Below are 21,705 nucleotides of genomic sequence, written 5' to 3'. Positions count from 1 at the left end.
CTCCATGACAGCTTTTAATTTAGACTTACAAATGACTTTTATACACAAGACTCTTCATGCTAACATACCCATACAGTAGAGGTTGTCAAAGACCTGGTGCATTCGTACGATTTCGTAGTACAGCTCGTCGTAGCTGTTGGAGGTGGGCAGGAATGTGTCGCCGTATGTTATGAACATGTTGAACAAGTTCACTACCTGGATGAGGAGACACATATTGGATGACAAATACATCACACATCAGTCTTGAATTAGAACATCCAAACAAGAAAAATTTGGTAAAAGAAACAAACTAATAATTAACTAGTTAACGGCATCATTGTTGTTGAGTGTTATGTATTTTAAAGGCCCATGTAGGGACAGGTATTGCAATTAGCTTAGGCTATAAATGCTAAAGAGTATGGAAGCGGTATACCTGCTCCATACTTGTCCCTATACAAATATACATTAAATAAATGAATACAATTCTGTGAGCTCAGCATATTTTGTCCCCTCCATACTACAAAGCTAACTAAATCTAATGTTAAAGCAGTTTATAGTCTGTGTATAGCTGGACTACGAGCAGCAACACTGACACATGATCTGTCTCTCTTATAACTGCAAGAAAAAACACACATCCCTAGGAAACAAATGTCCATTAAAGATTGTACTTTGTCAAAACCCTGTGTGTGCGTGTGTGTGGCTCACCAGTAAGGCTAGATGAAAGATGTTGTGCTTGGCCAGCAGTGTGGTCTCATTAGACAGCAGAAACTTCAGCAGGTTGATGAGCGCTGCGCAGAGAGGGACATGCAAAAAGTCTTGAAATAATCTGTTGATAGTCAGCAGAGTCATGTGGCAGCAGTTTGCTTTCCTGTGTGTGTGTGTGTGTGTGTGTGTGTTCTTTTTTTATAAAGGCCGACAATGGAAACACAGGAGGGGGGAACCTTTCAACACCAAATCGAGGTCTTATGGAGGAAAACAAAAGCCATGTGCACAAAAACCTTTTACAAGCTCCAAAACATGAAAGCAAAATAACAACCTGAATGAAGATAAAAGCGTCTTTCGCTTTAATTTGGCTTATTTCTCTCTCCAGTCTTATATCAGGGCGTGTCATTATCACCACCAGGAGGATAGAGTTTGTGTTGCTCAGGGAATTAAGCTGATTATTTGTCTGATTAGTGGAGTATGCATCCTAATGAGACTCAGTGCTATGGGGCCGTTACAGACTGATGGATCGTCTCCTGTGTGTTGACCAGACTGAAAACAGGCCACCGGGATGTGTTGTCTTTCTTAAACGACTCATTATCCAATCTCAATGACACGATACATTTTAAAAACAACAGGTCTTGTGACTTTAGGAGCATAATGTCTTAGTTTAAAAATAAAAAAAACAAGAGCCATTTATGATCCTCATAAAGCAGATCCTCTGCACACTGAAATGTGTCTTCTATTCATGCAAATTATTTCGTCCTGAAACTTTGATAAGGGAAGCTATGAGGAGATTTTATTTCTGACAGTTTTTGTCAGCGCCTCCTGACAGCTTGATGCTGAAAAGATCTTAACCCTGACATGTAGCTATAAATCTATCTTATTCATTGTTGTTGCTCTGTTTGTCTCTATCCTTCTCCTTCTTCATTTCTCTCTATCCCACTTTCCAAGCCCAGCACAGTTTCAGCAGATCTTCATGCACCTTGTTAGTTGGTGAAGTTATGCCAGAAAATCCCACTCTGCCTCTTCAGCAGACAGCCTTTCAACATGAATCGGGTTTTGCTCGAGCTTTCTGCCACAAAGGAAATGTTTCCTTGCCACGTAGCCTAGCGTTTTTTCCAGGCAGAAAAGTCAGATCGGACTTAAAGCTGTCTGTTGGCTCTTACTGACGTTGTTTCCTCCTTTCTAGATCCTTGCTGGAGTTGGACTTACTCTCAGATGTACGTCACTTTGGACATGAATTGTACAGATGTAGAACACTGATTAAAAAAACATGATGATGAACTTAAAGTCCTGTCGGGCTTCAGTGCACAGCGCTGTTTTGAGCTGAGGAGATCTAGCTCTTGTTCCAGCAGTAAAGGTCCTATTCATTTTTCCACTTGGATATGATATTCACGCTGTAGTATGTCTACAGCTCCGAACAGTGTGACACTTTTTATTTCTTATAGAAAATATTGGGTTCCATTAGCAAAACGAAAAGATAAAGCCTGAGGGTTTATAAAAACACTGAGGGAGATTTAAGCTCCGGGGCATTGAAGGTGCATTTTGAAAGAGAAACGTTCACTTTCCGATGACTATTCATCAACTCTGACCTCTCTTAGTGTATTTTCTCTTCAAATATATTGTTTTTTTTACCATCACTGCTGCTCTCGCTTTCTCATTCACTGTGCAGCTTGCTCATCCACGTTTCATCTTTTATTCACCGGTGTGGTTGCTTGTCTACACTTCCTTTCTCATATTTTGGGTGAGAAGCCTCAAGTAAAGCATTATTTTTAACAATTAAAAAAACAAATAGAAATGGCCACCTCTTGTCCTGATATTGTTTCAGTTCAGCCATGTTTTCTTAATGACTTGACACAGAGTCGTAATCTAGTTGCTGTGGTGTCAGTAAAAGTCAACCCTAGGAGCCTCACCCCTTAAATTCCTCATCTTTTTAAAACTACAGCCCCAGCATCATACAGGATATTTTTGTCCTTACTGATGGACCAAAAGCAGGTTAGGTTCCTCAAAATGCTCTTGGTCCTCTAGAAAAAGTTCCTGTCCAATAATTCTGACTAAATTGGCCTTGACTAGTGCTGCTTCCTTACCTGACCAGAGCTCCCTCCAGGTGTAGTGTAATCTGATTCTGCACTTCTTCTGGTAGCACAGCAGTTTGTGGATGATCTGCACACAGCGCCTGTGCAGGAAACAAACACATGAAGCTGTAATGATGGCGCTAGTTGGTGGATGAGACTGTAAAACATGTGTGATGTGTATGTGTTCTCACAAGTATAAATCCATGGGGAAATCCTTCATCATGTGGGTGACAATGAACTCCACCATCAGATCTAGACAAAGAGGCACAGATGAGACAGAGTAAAGTAAGACTGATAAAAACGTGACAGAAAAAACACACAATGGCCTAAGCAATGAGAAAAATCTGCTTGGCTGTGTTCTGCTGTGTCGCCAATTCCATTGGCAGTGAGATTAATTCAGAAAGTAGATCGCTATTTTTAGGATTAGAACATTTCAAACATCAAAGTAAACAACATATATGATATGATTTTCTTTTCATACCTAGAACCGCACACACCAGAGGCCGTGAAGGGATGTTCTTGTCCACCGCTTTTTTTCTGTGTCTCATTGGCTGAAAAAAATTACAGAATTTACTTGAGCTGTGAAATAGCAACGTCACTTATAAGAAGTGTAAGGAAATGAGAACAGCTCCTGCACACTGTCGTCAGCATAAAGCAAGACGGTGTGCGGAAGCTGTTCTCAATGTCTTGAAGTTCCAACATCCTCAGAAGCAGCTGTCACACATTCAGGTGTACAGAGATTTTTTTCTCCTTGTGTTAAAATGACCAAACTTAATACAGTGCAACAGTATTTGTCACACAGTGTGCTGACATACACCTTATGTAAGTAAAGTGGGCTCGCTCAGGCAATTACAACCTGACACTTTTAGGATGTTTTTTTTCCCCTGGGGAACCTCGACCACCATTTAAACAAGGTTTGTCATCATTTTACAAGAACGCATTTGTAAGACAAAAAACTTAAAGTAATAATCTGTGTTGTCATGAGTCTTAAAAGCTGAAGCTGCCACATAACATTTGCAAATCCTGTTGACAAAGTTGTACCTCTTATCTCTTTGCTGATCCTGTCCTGTACATGCCTATGATGTGTATTTTTTTTTTTTTCAAAATCTCCTCCTGCTGTCTTTTATTGGTCAAAGGTATCACTCACTGTGAATCTTTGCTGTGAAAATGTAATCAAAGGCTGTTTTGGCAGCAAGCTGTTAATCATGTGGTCTGACACCCCCATGGGCAGGCATTAAAAATTAGTATTTTGAAATAATCAATCTTATTCCTGATGTTCTTGTTTGATTTTGTAGGTCATATAGATTTTTACAGTCTGTTTTGTAACCAGTCAAAATGTGTCACAGAGCTCTTGCTGATAGGAAGGGAAATGTACAAGATCACTTGTTACACTGTCATCAATAAATTAGTTGTGCTCATTTCCAATTCTCAACTCACAACATGAAACTCACCATTTTGTGGAGATTGACTCTGAAGTTCATGTTGTCATCATGAAGAAAGGCATCAGCATACTGGTCCTATCACACACACACACACACACACACACACACACACACACACACACACACACACACACACACACACACACACACACACACACACACACACACACACACACACACACACACACACACACACACACACACACACACACACACACACACACACACACAGGTGGAGTCAGAACAAAGACAGTCTCTGTGGTGGATTAAATGTCACAGCAGCGTACCTGCTCTTACCTCGGCTATGCAGGTGAGGATGATTAGGCACAGTCTGGCACTGTTGAGTCGATGTTCATCTGTAAACACACACATAAAAGGTGTTTAAAGAGGCGGCTTACTGAAAACAAACGTGTTATAAAGTGTGATAACACCGCTGGATTTGAAGAGGAGAGAATTTATTTGCCTTTGTGTTCAAATAAAAGTCATCGAGAACAGTAAAGGACAAAAAAAGTGAAAGAATGAATAATTATAGGAAGGCAGAGTGACAGAGACAAAGAAGGAGGAGGAGGAGGAAATGCATATTTACCTTTAGTGTCCTGCATTACAATGGAGGCATACTTGAGGAAGGTGATCAGAAGGTTGCTCGTCTGCAGGTTGGGATCCAGCGGCAGCTCAGGGTTGTTCATCACTACGAAACAGATGTACAAATAAAACTTCAATCAGGCATAATCACTACTACTTTGAATAACACCGATATGCTCTCTAACTATTAAGGAAAGGAGGGCCAATAAATATGTTAAGTACACAGAAAGACGACAACAAGCCAAACTTTGAGTCCCAGAACTGCTCAGTCTGTTATTTAATAAATAATGCTGTCCCACATACCTTAGCCCAAACTCAAAGCAAACTGCCTATCACAGAGACTAAAAAAGAGCTGTTACCCTTTAAATTCAGACAGGAGCGCATTCAAGCAAAAAACATCATTACAAAAGGTGATGTCTTTGTCCCGTTACTGAAGCTACTGTAGCTTTCTGTCTTGTCCAGACAGGCATCTTCATCCATTAAAGAAAAAAATCTCTGCCCACTCAAACATACAGCTTTGTTCCATGGATAAATGATGAAGGGGTCATTTCTATATTTATATCTCCGCCTGCACCCTTTAACCCAAATGTGTTTGCTTCATCTTCCAATCAGTGCAGAACAAAAGACTTCACCCTGTCAACAAACATGTCATTACAGAGGCTTTAATGTGGAAGGAAAAGTATGTTCCTCACGTGTGATTGTGTGTGTGTGTGTGTGTGTGTGTGTGTGTGTGTTTTTCTGGTCGAAGACGGTCCTGTGAGTGCTGAGGCTCCCATGACATGTGGTAATGCACGCAGCATGTCAAACATTCATCTGTATTTAAAGCTGTAGGTTAATATTTTATGGAGAAAATGACCCTTGGGTTTAAAGCAATGGAAGGAGAGCGAGCCAGATATAGAAACATGCACCTTTTAACAGTTACAGTGTGTGTGCTGAATGACCTGGTTACAAACGTGTTTGCGACAACATTCACCTTTTAAAGAAATCTGGGGTGACGTACGTGTAGTCAGGTGATGAATATGAGTACTTGTGTTAGTGTTATAATGTAGCTGTTAAAGTGGAATAATCTAGATTAGAAGTTTGCTTGTTAAGGATCTCTGTTGTATCACCTAACCTTTAAAATCTATTGAATATTTGAAAAGGCTGCTGTTGAGGGTACACGTGTGCCTCAAGGCAGGAGTGGGTGAGAGTCACCATGTTTAAAGGAATAGTTTTAAAAAATGCATGTTTAAACTGTTAAAACTAATTTGACTTGAAAGCCGACAAACCCTTAATCCCAAAACGCTGTTGCTCTATTTTCTGCCCCTTGAGTTTCGCTTTTTCAGTTCGAATGTGGAACATATGTACACATGTGACTAAAGCTGACCTCACGTCTCTTTGGCTCTTAAACCTACAAGTTGAAAACTTATTGAGAGCAAAAACAGGTTGCCTCCAAAATGAAGGACTTTGAAGACACTGAAACATATTGGAGGAAATACTGAATTTATTATTTTAGTTTGCACTTTTGGCAATTTTGACAGTTTGTTCAGGTAAAAGGGTTAAATTAAAGGTCACATATTATCCTCCTTTTCAACAAGTTTAAATAAGTCTTGAAGGTCCCCAGAACATGTCTGTGGAGTGTCTTGTCAAAAATCCACTCTGATGCTGTATTCGATCATGCCTATAAACCCCTCTATTTCAGCCCTGCTCAGAACAGGCTGTTTCTGTGTCTGTAGCTTTAAATGCAAATGAGCTGTGTCTGACCACGCCCCCTCTCTGGAGGGGGATGTGCCTCGGGCTTTCTCGCACCATGCCCAATCGCTCACAGTGAGAAGGCAGACTCAGAGGGCAGAACAAACACCTAGCTGTGGGAGTGTCACCCACCTGGGGGAGGGGTTTCTGCCCTTTGTGATGTCACAAAGGGAAAATCTCCAAACGGCCTGTTTGAGCACACTTTTTCTAAAAAGTGGAGTAGGCAAAAGACAGGGAAGATGGACATTTCTCATAACTAGGTGGTTTGTAGACAGACTTGGGACAGATATTAGTGCTTGAAAAACATGATAGGCAAATAGTGTTTTGCATAACGTGAAATTTAAGATGTTATCAACGTTAACCTACACGCTTTTAATAAAGACTAACAACTAAACATATCATTTACATACTTCATGGCCCTGAAACAGAGTTAAATTACCCCTGCTTCCTTTCATAAATTCACACTGCTACTGGTTTAATAGCTTCAGCTCAGCGGTCCCCCTCCTGAAAGGATCTGGTTCTAAAAACTTGCATGAAGGCAGTCAGAAAGAACCCAAATATAAAATTAAAAACCTCAAAAACCCATGTTCAATGCAACAGACACCACATCCATGTTTCTTACAGCCTGGCTCTGAAAAGTAAAAAAGGGATGGACTTACTGTCTAGGGAGGGCGGGGTTGTGCCAAGTGGTGTTGTAGGTGTGGTTGGAGTGGGCGTGGTAGGTGTAGTTGGGATGTCAATCTCTGGATGGCTCTGTTCAAAAACCAAACAAATATGTGAGATCATTAATAGTGAAAGGTTATCCCAGCACAGGCTGGACAGGAGGGCCAGATGAGGACGAAGGAAAGGGATTTTGGATGAGGAGCCTTAACTTCAGTTACAGCAACACGTGTCAGCAGAATGTTACATTGATCATCACGACTAATTTAATTTATCTTGTCTCTGTGAAATAATTCAACATTGCAAAAAAGCAGCCACATGGCTGAGTGTCCTCCTGGGAAAGTTTCAGGATAATTCACCACAGTGTCCTGTCCTGTTGTAGTTTTCAGGTAAACCTTTTCAAACCCACAATCTCCTCAGAGAATGAAAATGATTAAAAGAACGTGGGTGTAGTAGGCGAAAGATTTGTTTGAATGGAGTTTGTTTATATTTTATAACTTCAAATAAGGTGAGTCCATGTACACAATGAGAAAAAGTCATGAATCTCACCTGTGCTAACACCGTGATGAAGTTGCGGTTTAAGTGTACTGCCTCATACAGCGCCAACAGAATGGCCTCATTTGTCCTGAGGAAGAAAAAGAAGTTTGAGGTTAGAGTCAACTCACTCATTTAGAAAATAAAACCTCCAAAAGTTCACACAACATTAGATGGGGCAGGAAGAAGCTCCACGCTCTGATGAAGTCGAGCTCAGGGAAACAAGTGGAGGGGCAGTCTGGTGTTTAAAGTTATTAATAATTTCAACAGCAGGTCACTCTTTTAATTTCCTGTATCACTAACTACTGCACAATGTGTGCAACCACTAATACATCATTTTACATTCAATAGTAATGTTTATAAGTGATTTCACATTAAAGATGTTAACCACCGCAGTACACTGTGAAGAGAAACAAACTGTTTTAATGTTGCCACCCCAAACTTTTTCAGGGATTTAAATAAAACTCTAAAGTAGTCAAAAGGACTGATACATTGATGTTTAGAGCAGCAGCGGTCAAGCATTTTAAACAGTGAAGAGTGAGAGCAGCGTTTACAACATGATGGTTTTCATGAAAATTTAAATTTAAACTCCTGATTGGTTGATAGGTGCTCTTAAGCACAAACACACTCCTCTGCACAGCCCTTCATAAACATGCCAGGCTTTATGTGACAAAGCTGAGCACAGACGGAGCTGGCCTTTGATCTAACCTCAGTCAATCAACCTGCCAATGTTAACATCCATGAGACAGCAGAGAAAAGGGACTCATACAGCGTAGTATGCTTTTTTCCCATTTAAAAGATTTTTGGTAAATGGACTTGAGCTTTTATAGCACTTTTCTAGTCTGACTACTCAAAGCGCTTTTACATCGCAGGTCACACCTACACATTCACACACTGATGGCAGAGGCTGCTATGTAAAGTGACCATCAGTATAAACTAATCCCATTCATACAACGCCAACGAAGCAGCGAGAGTAACTTGGGGTTAAGTGTCTTGCCCAAGGACAGTTCCGATTGTCTGGTTGAGAGATAACCGACTCTACCACTGAGCCACAGCTGCACCCCCATGTTTAAAAGATGTTTATTAGATGTCTATGACCAATGTTGCAAAGACTTTCAAAACGGGTTAGTGTGTCACCCTGACGAAATCAAAATGATAAAACAAGAGGTGAGTTTCTGACATGTTGATGGTCAAAAACAGGTCTTGGATGGACCGACCTGATTTCACCTTTTTTTTTCAACCGAATTTGAATGTTGAATTCCCAGTTCTCACATCTCTCTGTGAGTGATTTGACCTGGTCATGAACCTGCAGGGGGCAGTTTGTGATGTCTTTCATTGGTCATACATGATGATTGCAAAGGATTGTTTTTTCAAGAGTCTTTACATCTTCTCTCTTACAAAACTCTCCTCATTGTGCTTCTTTTAGTTCTGCTTTGGTGTTGAAAGACAAAACGAGTATCCTCTTTTTATTCTAGTATTTGCATTGAAGTTCAAATATTATTATAATAAAAAACTCAAAGACCAGAACCAGGGCAGCCAGCAAAGAGTAACTCTGAGAGAAAACATTTGAACCAACAGTCTCAACTGTTTGATCTCATAAATGTTTCATATTGACTCTTACTGGTTATTGGTTACGATCATTTGCCTTTAAAAGAAAACGAAGCTGCACCTTGAGCCAATCAAATTTGAGCCTGTGCTTTAACAGCTACAGGCTCGAGTAAGAGATTATGCAGGATTTTCTCACTGAAGTCGTAGATAACAATGCAATTAGGTTTGACTGAGAAGCTAAGTTCACTTTGCACTTACTGCACCGAGAGTTTCTCGTCAGCGTCTGCTATAAACATGCTGCCCACCTGTAAGCAGAAGGAACAAGCTATCAGCAAACACTGATGAGGAACAAGTTGCTCCAGCAGCCACTTTCAAACTGAAGATAAAGCATTTAAATATACATCATAATAATAATAATACATATAGCACTTTTCTGAATACTCAAGGACACTTGCTACATCTATTGTAAAAGTTGAAACTGTGCATAAGATCCTACCATACTAGTGAGGGTTGAAAAGAAGCCCCCCTGGTTCTCCTCCTCTTTGTCTTTGTACTGCCTGAGAGGAGAAGGGAAGATCGGAAAAAGGACAGAAAGTGATTAAAACGAGGAGAAATGAAATGAAGGCAGGCAGGCAGGGCCATCCAGCAGCAGAGACAGAGATATATGATTCCACTCAAACAACACACTTGTAACCTAACACACATTTCCATAACATCTACTTCTACTTGCTGCTATTTATTATCGGAGGGGCATTCGGTTTTAACACAAAAACAATGAACTGTACAGAGCCATCATCCATCACTTTGATGCGTCTATTGACACAGGCAGACTTCCCAAACAGCATTTTAATTTCCAAACCTCTGCCTCATCTAAAAAAGAACATAACGGACTGACAAAGAAAGCTGTCGGATATAAATAACCCAAAGAAGAAAAGGGACGTTTTTAGTCAGGAGAATAGAAATAGAACATTTGTGGGAGACATTAAACTAAACGGATGACTCTACCGCCTCAGCCTGCCATGCACCACGTGATGAATAAACATGTTTTTGACATGCGGACATTTTTAGATCTCACCTGTTATATTCTGTCAGAGCGTGGTGGACAACCATCCCCATTCCCTGAGAGAGGGAGAAAAGTGTTTGAGTCAAACCCTTCACAATCAGCCTGACACCACACTGGTTACTTCAGATTGTGCAGTTATGAACTTACATCGAGGGTTGGCTCATCATCCACAATGGAGAGCTTCACTATGTACGGATTCACAGACTTACAAACAGAGGAAAGGAGTCAAATCAGAAGCAGAACTCAAAACTTCACTAATAACTGAACTGTTGATGAAACTGTTGATGAAAACTAAAGTTTATACATGATGGTCTCTTACATAAACATGCAAGGTCCATTAACGCCACTACTTTATTGTTAGTTGCCAAGAACATGACTTTGGCCCCGTGTCCACCAAGCGCTTTTTTATTGAGCACCTGCGTCTCTTTTCAATTCTTTTCAATGAGGAGATAATTTGCAGCAGCCGACAGCCGTCTGGAGAAAAAGCGCGGCGCACAGCATCTTTTTTTTAGAGCGCTCTGCCTTTTTTGTTCGCCCGCTACAACCGCTCAAGTTAAAAATCTTTCAACTTTTCAGAAAGGCGCTGTAGACATCACCTGCGCTTTTTTGCAAATGTAAGATATTCCCTGTAGTGTAGCCACCTACGGATCGTGTCTTGTACCCACATCCTCCTTGCTCCGTGTCTGAACGGGAAATAAACGATCTAAAAAAATGATGCAGTAAAAAGTAATTGAGCCGTTCCGGTCATACAGCGGCTGTTGTCATAGAGACAGGACGGACATTTAGCGCTTTTCTTCACAGAGCACAAACGCTTCATGCAAACACTCCCAAGCACACATCCAGCGCTTTTCTGCCCAGAACAAAACCCTACGTGGACACGGGGCCTGAATCATTATGCAGGACTGGTGTGCTTGTGGATAATATGAGGACTCCCATCTCCAGAAGTTTGAGAGTTTTTTTTCAGGCTGCAGCAATATCTTAAACTGTGAAAGTCGCAGAAAAGTTAAGCTGTGTTTTAAACATTTTGAAGCCCACATTCTGTCAATGTTCATCAAAGGATTCTTCTTCTACTGTTGGTTGCTTTGCCTACACATGAGAGTGCACCCAAAACCTCAATGCTCATCCTTGTATCCCCTCCCCCACACTGCCATTCCTATCATTCCAAGAAATTACCGAAGACGGAGGTGAATTGGAAGTCATTTTAGAGTGGATGTTACTCTCAGTCATTTCATATAAATAAAAGGCCAGTCTGCGTCTTTGCTACCTGAGGTAACTCGGAAAGATATTTCCCAAAATCCCCCTTTGGAATTCACTTTTAATTTGTACTCACACTTTGGATTAAGTATAACGCCAGTTTTTGCATTAACAAGCACACATGAATTCAACTATGCAAATGTAAAGGCCAAAATTGTCATCATAGCACAAACTCTGTTGCTTCATCAGCTTTTTCTGTCGTTCATTTTATGTAATTTCCTGCCTCCCGCTGCAAGGTGCATGTGTGTACAAGCAACTAAAAAATTTTAAGGGCAGTCATCCTGAAATGTTCAATAAATTCTATCTATATCAGATAAAGATGTCAAGTTCAGAGTTCATAGAGACGACAAATCTGTCCTGGACATTCTGCACTAAGCAGCACAAATGTTAGTTTCTCGTGGCAGGAAAGGTGGACATTCATCAGTTAAAATGCAGACTAAGCCTCCCTGCTTAGAAAGGATTTTCAATAGACAACATCATTTGATAAATCTGCAAATACCTCATATTTCCTGTAGTTGACCAAAAGGGCCAGGAGAACGACAGCATCATAACCATGCTGCCCTCTACTGGATACATCTGACAGAATCTGAGAAGGAGAGAAAGGGACAGCAAATATGATCACAATTGTAAGAAAGACTGTTTTCAAATTAAACTCCCAGAATCACAGAAGACTCAATGTCTTCTGCTCATCGCTCACCTGCAGAATGGCTTCAAAGATGCTGTTGATCATCACATATTCCAGGATGGTGTTCTGACTTATATTGTCTGTTACCTGTAGACACAGTTTTCACATTAGCATTCCCAAAAGCCGAACATATTGTAGTTCATCTTCCTTTTTTTTTAAATATATTTTCTGCCTCACCGTCACAAGACACAGGAGCAGTTTGAGGCACAGACTCTTGAGACTTTCTGATCCGTCTCCACAGAGAAGGCTGTCCAGTCTCTCCATCAGGTCCTGAGAGACAAATCACATGAATAATGACAAACTGTTTATCTCTCTACTGTCTTTCTTCCAGATCGCACACGCACACACGCACGCGCACGCACGCACGCACACACAAACACACACACACACACACACACCTTCATCCTTTGCTCAGCCTTGTCAAACCCCATCAGCATGTTGATGATGTCAAAGCCGGACGCAGACTTGTTCTTCTGGTGAACCCCTCGGAAAAGTGCACAGAGAGTCTGGGGAGGAAGGCAGAGGAGTAAAGTGACAGCCAGGAAACTTGAAACAAAAAAGCATTTCACGCTCAAGTCTTCTTGATGTTTAGAGCAGCAGCGGTCAAGTATATTGATGACACTAAGAAGACCTATGAACCCTTTAAGGCGAGACGTTTCACTACAGTTACAGTATCATCTGCAAGCTTCTGATTCTTCTATTGTGTCGTTACAATTACTTCATCTTCAGGGGTAAAGCACTGTGATCCTCCCAAAGTTGACCTATCTGCAGGACGTTTTGGACATTATGGCCTAAAGTATGCCGCAGATTACACACCACTTATAGGATTTATTCCATAATGACTACTGAGTGAAATACATTTAAATCTTTCTCCTTCTTTCTGATCTATTTAATGTATGATCACAGTAAGGATTGTGGTGATGAAATACTAATATACTGTATTATACACCAATCAGCTATGACTAAATGCCCACCTGCCTAATATTGTGTATGTCCTCTTTAGCCTCCCAAACAGCCCTGACCCATAGATGCACTGTGTGTTCTGAAACACTGTAGCTCTTCTGTCGTCTTTGACATCCTTTGCTCCCCACGCACATGTACTGCATGTGCTGGTACTTCCTGTTTTGTTCTTGCTGTTCTCTTGTTTCTGTATCTTGTACCTCTGCACCATTGCAAATGAGGTTTCTCCCTCAATGTGTTTTCCGAGGATTTAAATAAAATAAATGATGATGACATCAATGAGCCTTTGCCACCAATAACCCTGTCACCGGTTTTCTTTCCTTGTACCACTTGTGGTCGGTACAATGACCACTGGAAACCGGGAACACCTCACAGGAGCTGCAGAGTTTAAGATTCTATGACCCAGTCGTTTGGCCCGTGTCATAGTCACTCACATCTTTACCCTTCACCATTTTTCCTGCTTCCAACATATAAAGTTCAGGACAAGATGTTTGCTTGCTGCATAAAATATTCCACCAACTACAAGCATCATTGCAACACATGATCACTATTATTAATTTCACCTGACAGTGTTAGTTACGTTACGGCTGATTGGTGTATAATCCTCTGACACTGGAAACTCATCTTTTTTATGTAAAATGCTACCTAATTGATCTGCAAGTATTTTCACCAGAACACCTTCTTCACATATTACACACCAGGGTTAAATGATTCTGCTAATGTTATCAGAGATTTTGAGTTGTTTTCAGACAGCTGTGTCTTGTACAACTCACAGAACCACACACTTATCCCACATGCTTCTCTGACTCTGTATGAGATGCTGAAATAATTTAGCTGTGTTGCTGCTTTTATGTGTCACAGATCAAAGACAAACTTTACAGGCAGCAGTGATTTGCTCGAGGTTAGAGGCTTCAAAACTGAACCACTTTCAGACTAGTGAGGTGCTTCTTTGGAAACAAACCCCAAACTTTTATTAACGGTAGCTAAGAACTCTTATGTAACAATTACCTACAGGAGGTGAGTGAAGGGTTTGCTTTTTAAAGGATGTCATAAATCACAGATTCCAATTAATGGATAAACAATCATCTATCGGCCAACTCTACCTGCAGAGCATTGACCACTTTGATCTGGTGCTCCTCTCCCAGTGCCTGGACACAGTGGTGGAACAAAGAGTTGATGTTGTCCTGGATCCGCTGAACCTCCTCCCCGTCTATACTCTCCAACTTTGACTCTAAGTACTCCAGGTTCACCTGAAACATGGTTGAAGGACAATAAATAAGGATGTGATGTAAAAAATCTGTTATTGATGGTGAAATGACATTTTCAAAGACAATTTCACAATGACCTTATGTCGAAACAGCCTCGGCATAGACAATTAGAAAGGAGAGGAAGCAAAGCAGCTGCAGTCTAAATGCTCAGATCTCTAATTCCTCTTTTCTCTCCATACAGTACAATATCTCCAGGCACATTTAACTGATGAATATGAGTCTGAATGCTGACTTTTTGGCCATGCTGTCATGATGCCTCCATATGAAGTTTTTAAAGGTCAAACTTGAACTGTAGCCTTGTAACATTTGAGACGAGCTATGACAGCTTGCTGCTCTTCTACACATAGGAAGGGCCTCCTTTTGATGTATAAACAATATTGTGTAAATAATATACACACCTATGACAATAACAGATGTTCAACTGATGTTCTTAATATTTTACAATTTTAGCAGAATCTCTTTCAGTGATGTGGAACATCTGTCTCTGTTAACATTAATAAACAATAGGCGTCAATTTGTATACCAAAATAACCTAGTGAGAGTTTGTACTTTAAACACAAAAATACATTTCGACCCAACTGTGTGCAGCTTTTTGTCAAGCATTTCTCTGTTTGACTTCACCTTCATTAGAAACAGCTCATCCCAGAAGCGAGGGTTGTTTTTGGCTGGATCTTCTTTCTAATTCACAGAAAAAGACAGGTCTTCGTTTACACTGTGTGCATCAACTTTTTTTTACAAATTCTCAATTTCACATCTTCACTAACATTCTCCCATTGTAGTACTCACCGCAAAAATCTCATCATACATCAGCACCACCTTCTCTTTTAGGGGTTTCTTTGAGGACGAGGTCCTCCGCAGCAGCCCCGCCTTCTTCTCCACCTGAGACATGACTAAGTCTGAGGAAAGACACAAATAACGTGGCATAAATCACTGTTCTCTCTCTTTTATTAGAGAGACAGGACAGTGGATAGAGCCGGAATCAGGGAGTGAGAGAGAGTGGGGGACGATATGCGAGAAAGGAGCTACAGGTCGGACACGAACCCAGGCCGCCCACCTGGAGGACCACAGCCTCCGTACAAGGGGCGCGTGCACCAACCACTGCACCACGATCTCCCATATTGGTCAAAAATACATATAAACCTGTGCAACAATTTACCACATGGAATTAGTTAGTTGAAGTTACCACAGAGGACTAGGGTACATCAGGCTGGGGCTACACACACAATGGATCTATTCATTGATGTTTTCTATTCCTAAGCACTGAACACATAACCTGTGGGTTTGATTGTAGCCTGTACACCTGTCTGCTGAGGTCACTTTCACACACTCAATAAGGTGAACAAGACCTGACACTTGAACGCATCACAATGCAGTCTGAATCAATATTTCACTAATAATGACGAGGAGTTAGTGAGCTACTGACGTCACGATGTTAATCCTCTGCTGACGTCACAGAGAAGTGACGTCACGAGTGAACGTAAACCTTAAGCTGACAGGGGCCAGAAAACACACGTTTGAGTTATTAACGTAGAAAAGGCGTAAACACTTACATGTTACTACATTAGAAAGGTGGTTATAAGCGGACACATTTGTAGGCACATGAATGTAAACACCTTTCTACCTGAGTGTGGGTTGGGTTGGGCTGCTAGCTCTTTAGCCGACGTTAGCTACCTGACTTGTCGTGTCAGCTAATTGGGTTTGACTACCATCAAAACAATGCAAACAATAACGTGGTCACGTTGAAAAGCACTTCTGTTTCAGCAGTCAACACTAGATGAACACTTAATGTGTAAGCAGTCAGCTTATGAAGCTTAAATCTAACAATGTGTTCAGCTTTCGAAGCTAATGCTAATGCTAATGCTGGTATACAAAGCAAACACTGATTTAGCTTAAGTTATCTCATAAGAGTTCAGTTACTGACAGCAGTGCTGTTTTTTATATCAAGGTAGCGTCAGTTTAATGAAGAGTGCGTTTTTCTCACCTCAATTGAAGCACTAAAATGTAAGTAGTAAATGTGGTTCATGAATCCTTGTGACAGCACTAGCCTGTGTTAGCATCGTAGGTTAGCATAGTGCTACCGACAGCCTCTGCAGGGTCCTAGCGCCCCGCGGGTCACCTCTCTGCGGGCTTTAATGAAGGTCACTGTAGAACTATAAACCGCATTTTATTGTTATTTTAAACATATTTGCCTTCAACAAATCTATAAAAAAAACGGATTCTCAATTATTGTATTTTAATCAAGGAGGGTTGCTATGCAAAGACAATTAAGATGTTTATTGCCATTTTCACAGGTACAGGACAGTACAGGTGCATTGGAAATTTGGTGCATTTCTCCTAGAGTCAATTCTACAGAAGTGGAAGAGCAATATTAAGGATAAGAAAGCAGAAAAATAAGTAGTTATATATATATATATATAACACAATAAATACACACTGTACAAAAACTATACACTTTTATTTAACTATAAAAGTAGATTATTTGACTTCATCATAGAACCTTTTCGAACATGGACTGGTTAAGGAAAAAATAATCGAGCCACTACAGAAAGTATGCTTTGATTGCTGTTTGCTTTGTTTGGTATGTGTGTGTGTGTGTGTGTGTGTGTGTGTGTGTGTGTGTGTGTGTGTGTGTGTGTGTATATATATATATATATATATATATATATAATTTTTTATTTTATTTTTTTAAATGAAAAAAAGAGATAAAATACAATGTAATAAAAAATGTTTTTCTTGTCCTGAGAAGTTTGTACATCTATGATTGCACATGATATTTTTCACACACTGATTTTTTTTTCACATTATACAATTGCATTGTTTTTTTCCCCAAGGTTATTAATACACAATGTTATTGGACTGTGAGATGGTGCACTGTCCATTGACTAGGTGAGGTGTGGGTTGTGGTATTTCCTTCCCACCTTAATTTCCTGTGCTATGAGTCGTACAGAAGAAGCTGCTGATGTGGAAGCGGGCTTTGTGAGTTGCCATGTTCTCTGGCCTGTGGTGTCTCCAGTTGTAGTCTTCCACCTGAACAAAGCACGGGCTGGTTTGAGGATGCTCTGTGTGTTCCTCTTGCAGTGCTGTCTGTATAATGGGTCCATGAAGAGGAGGTATAGAGCCCCAATTTACCTTACAAACAACTTATAATATATAGGAAACAAAGTTGGTTAACTCTTGAGGACTATTAGTTTCTAATTATTAACAAAGGACTGAAGTGGTTCTTTGTCTCTGTCTCTTTCTTTGTTCACTTATTGCTGATTTGATTCCCATGCTGAGTAGAAGATAACCTAATATCTTTAGCATTCAAACTGAGACTAGACATTCAGGCATTTAAAAGAAGAAGAAAAAGAAGATACTATTTATTAATCCCTCAAGGGGAAATTCAATTTTACACTCTGTTGTTGAGACATGCACACACACAAAGGCTGTAATACACACACACACACACATGCACAAACAGGACCCTATTGACATGCACTAATGGAGAGATGTCAGAGTAAGGGGCTGCACATGAAAGATTGCCTGAGCAATTGTGGGTTCAGTGCATTGCTAAACTTGGCAGTGCTCAGGAAGCGCACTGGCACCTCTCCAGCTTCCAGGAGTTCTAATCCGACCTGTGGCTCCTTTACCGCATTTCATTCCCTACTTTCTCTCTCTCCCCGGATTTCCGACTCTTTCCACTGTCCTTTATCCTCTATAAAAAGCCCAAAAATAAATAATATATTCATGTCTTAAATTAGTTAAAATAAAAAATCTATGTATTTTCCTAAACCCATTTTGTGCACTACTGAAGTGGCAGTTGTCTAACATTTTAACATCCTAATGAACCACAAAGAGGAGGTAGACAAGTCAGCCAGGCGAAAAATATAAAAACACTATCCAATTTACTGTACATTAGATTATTTTATTGATTATTAATTTTACCTTTATTTCACCTGTAAAATATTCTCTTTGAGATTCAAGTTTCCCACTGAGAACAAAAGATGGTCAATAAACAAATATAACATCACTCAACAAATCAATCTTTATACCTTAAAGCTCTATGATAGACCTGTGTGTCTGCACCAAGAAAATATATTGCTCCATGGTTTATCTTCCACCTCAATGTAACAGTTAGTTCTTCCATGTTTTGACCTCATCAGTTCATTGGTAAATTAACTACCATCAAGGGTGCAATATATCTGGTAAAGACTACACAGAGTTCCTCAAATTGAGGAATAAATGAGACAAGCTTTTACCGTGTCATTAGAGAAGGAGATGAGACGAGAGAGAGGAAGGGAAAACAGACTTAATGAGAGAGATGGAGAAGCAAAGAATAGCTGCTGAGGAGTGAAGAAGAACATTAAGTGACACACACAGAGCACAAAGCAGAGAAAGTTTCACACACACACACACACACACACACACATATACATAAATAAATACAAATATGCCTACTAACCTATGTAGGGCATTTGTTTTTTATTTGTCTGTTGCTTTCGGTGGCTGGGAGGTGCAAAACCAAAGTTATCACTTTTACAAAGCTTGAGACAAATTTACATTTTGGAAAACATTTACATTTGTACATGCATTTACTTTTACATTTTAGAAAACAAATTTACAAGATGAAAAACACTTTTAGAGACTCTATAAAAGTGTGTTGCCACATGTAATTTTGTCTCAGCACTTGTAAGTTCACATCTTGTAAATATTTAAAATGTAACTTTGCTTTGTCCTTGGTGAAAGTGTTTTTCTTTTGTAATTTTGTTCTCATAAAATGTTAAATGTTTTCCAAAATGTTGATTTGTCTCACACTTTTTAAGTTTGGTTTGCACTTTCCAGCCACCATACGGTTGCTGGATGATTAGTACAAGAAGGTGGATTTTTAACCTGAATTCTCTGGTTTTTTAAAATATTTATAAATGTTATAAATTATATATAAAAGCAGCTCAGCCTTAAGAAGTAAAGAGGATGAGCAGAGCATGAAGTGAGATATAAGTGGTGGTGTTCTTTGTGCCAGACAGGTGTGATAGTTTCGTCGCCTTACAGAACATCACCTCTTATTACCTCTGAACACAGTGTCCCAAAGAGGTTTTTCGCTGCAGTACTACGTTTATCTTCCCTTGTGACACACATTAGACACACACACTTCTCTGCAAAGACATACTGGTACTTTTCCCAGTATAGACCATTATAGTCCAAACTTCCCTGACCAGTCAGTACTAGTGCACAATTACTTTGAAGAATGAAGATTTACTGTTGTTGCCAGTTTTTATTCAGCTAAGCAATTTTATGTTTCAAATTAAACGCCCCTTAAAACCTTCCTAAATTACAGTCTGATGGTAAAAACACTTTGTTTTGAGAGACTGAGTCATGTTTCATGTTGTAATAAAAACCAGTGCAAGTATTAAGTGAAACACATGGCGACCACCATGAGAATCAGTACAAGTTCATCAAAATCAAACACATCATAATTCTCTTTGGCAAATCCTACTTTATTACAAAAACTGTTTCTAACCCTTCAGCTTCACTGCAGTGATTTCATCAAACACTAAGACTCAGTTTGTGCTTGACGGCTGTAAATCATCCCTGTGGTAACGTCATTAATGGTCACAAGTGCCTGAAGTTGATGCAAAACATTAACACATTTAACTAAGGAAACGACAGACAGAGAGTCTTGAGAACAGTTGAGCGTGCACTCAACATATTGTTACCAGATGACTAATTAACTTGCTCACATAGAACAACATTATTTTGTTTTGCAGCACTGAAAGTATAACTGGGCTTTTGTATCAAGAAATATAAAATATAAAGTTATTGTATTTAAAAAAGGCAACCAATAGTTTTGTGTAGTCAACAGTAATCCTTGTAGTCTGAGGCTTACACACCTGCCTGAATAAATTGTATTATGACTGTATCCAATTTTCTACCTTTTATGTTCAAGGCTTTTGTTCAACTTATAAATGGGCTTGAATTGGTTAAGAGACGGAATACTGAGGAAGCAAATACTTATAAGTGGCAACCTCTGGTCTTGAAAAATGAAGTCAATGTGGAAGTGCAAAATCCTGCAGTTCCTCGAGTGTCCACTTGAGGCTGGCTCCAGGAACACCAGAAGTCACATACACACAACAGCCAAAAAACCTGGTGTAACGGTTCGTCAAGAGGCTTAAAACCCGCCTCAGCTCCAGCTCTCAGTCTGTCGTTAGGTTGACTGAAAGTTAAGTTGAGACAGCATTTCCAGCATGGTGGCTGCTGCCGATGAGCCTCCGGAGCCGCCTGCAGTAACAGCTGGCTGACGTCACTCAGGCTTCATCCATTAATATTTACAGTCTATGGCAGAAACACATAAAATGACGAAAAGAAAATTATGCAAACTCAAAGAAAGATTCTTGTTTTAGTTCCATTAATCATATGAAGTTGCTGGGATTTACTAGATTTATTATATATGTGGTCTACCAAATGCAGAGTCATCCTCTCTGTTTCTGTCTTTTCCAAACTCACTGATGTTTTTGAATAACAAAAAAATATCAGCAGGTATGAAGATATCACTAAAATAGCATAATGGCTACATTTAGGAGGAAGGCTGCCTGCACTGCCATGCAGGTGAGAGTTTTCATTAAGTTGTCACAGCTTCACTCTCAACCCACAAGACTCTCGTTGTTCCAGCAGGCTGAAGGCTTCACTGACTGTCTGCAGGAACAGTGTGTGACACAGGGAGCGGAGTAAATGCCTGAAGAGAGGGTGTGATAGTTGGCAGGTGGACGAATGTGTGGCAGGCCGGTGTGTAGAACTATCAGAGCTCAACACGGAGAACCGTAGTCTGTGAGCTACAAGTATAATAAATTGTTATTTTCATGTGCACAATGATGTGACACATTTGTTACTAGTACTCTATAGGGCTGCCCGAACCATGAGAAAAATTATTTCTTTTTTTACAACAGTAAGATGCTTTCTCTACCTTAAATTGAACTTTACAAACTGTAAAAGCAGTTTCTTAAGTGATTTTGATTTCCACATCTTGAGAGAATCTGTGCTGCTGCTTTGTTCTTTTATCACTCTTTCTTGGTCTGATGTAGGCTTTTATCAACAGCTAAAAGCAACTTACTTCCCCATGGCATAAAATACCTGCAGGAGATATTGCCTTAGGGATAAGATCTAAAGGGGACTAGTATACCCGGCAGCACACCTTCAAGCTTTTCTGATAGCTGAACTTCCTGACAGAGAAGCTAGAAGAGACGAG

At 40.0% G+C, this 21,705-nt stretch overlaps 1 protein-coding gene across 1 annotated transcript in view; it reads right to left on the bottom strand.

Moving 5' to 3' along the window:
* armh3 (armadillo like helical domain containing 3) overlaps nt 1–16,598 on the bottom strand; it is a 28,465-nt gene extending 11,867 nt beyond the window's left edge. Inside the window, exons 1-22 of the mRNA XM_020656786.3 lie at nt 16,468–16,598; nt 15,273–15,382; nt 15,108–15,164; nt 14,322–14,468; nt 12,657–12,764; nt 12,436–12,528; nt 12,271–12,345; nt 12,073–12,159; nt 10,467–10,523; nt 10,332–10,375; nt 9,753–9,813; nt 9,515–9,561; nt 7,724–7,799; nt 7,174–7,267; nt 4,788–4,889; nt 4,499–4,557; nt 4,211–4,276; nt 3,241–3,310; nt 2,951–3,011; nt 2,772–2,860; nt 685–767; nt 69–195 (exon numbers count right to left, since the gene is read on the bottom strand). Of these exons, the coding sequence (XP_020512442.2) occupies nt 69–195; nt 685–767; nt 2,772–2,860; nt 2,951–3,011; nt 3,241–3,310; nt 4,211–4,276; nt 4,499–4,557; nt 4,788–4,889; nt 7,174–7,267; nt 7,724–7,799; nt 9,515–9,561; nt 9,753–9,813; nt 10,332–10,375; nt 10,467–10,523; nt 12,073–12,159; nt 12,271–12,345; nt 12,436–12,528; nt 12,657–12,764; nt 14,322–14,468; nt 15,108–15,164; nt 15,273–15,374 (1,705 nt within the window). The 5' untranslated portion in view covers nt 15,375–15,382; nt 16,468–16,598. The remainder of the gene's footprint in view (nt 1–68; nt 196–684; nt 768–2,771; nt 2,861–2,950; nt 3,012–3,240; nt 3,311–4,210; nt 4,277–4,498; nt 4,558–4,787; nt 4,890–7,173; nt 7,268–7,723; nt 7,800–9,514; nt 9,562–9,752; nt 9,814–10,331; nt 10,376–10,466; nt 10,524–12,072; nt 12,160–12,270; nt 12,346–12,435; nt 12,529–12,656; nt 12,765–14,321; nt 14,469–15,107; nt 15,165–15,272; nt 15,383–16,467) is intronic.
* Nucleotides 16,599–21,705: the final 5,107 nt, after the last annotated feature.

Source organism: Labrus bergylta, chromosome 1, assembly GCF_963930695.1.
Source record: "Labrus bergylta chromosome 1, fLabBer1.1, whole genome shotgun sequence".
Classification (NCBI taxonomy): domain Eukaryota; kingdom Metazoa; phylum Chordata; class Actinopteri; order Labriformes; family Labridae; genus Labrus; species Labrus bergylta.
Note: the sequence above shows the minus strand (reverse complement) of the source record. Positions and strands in the feature narration are given on the sequence as shown.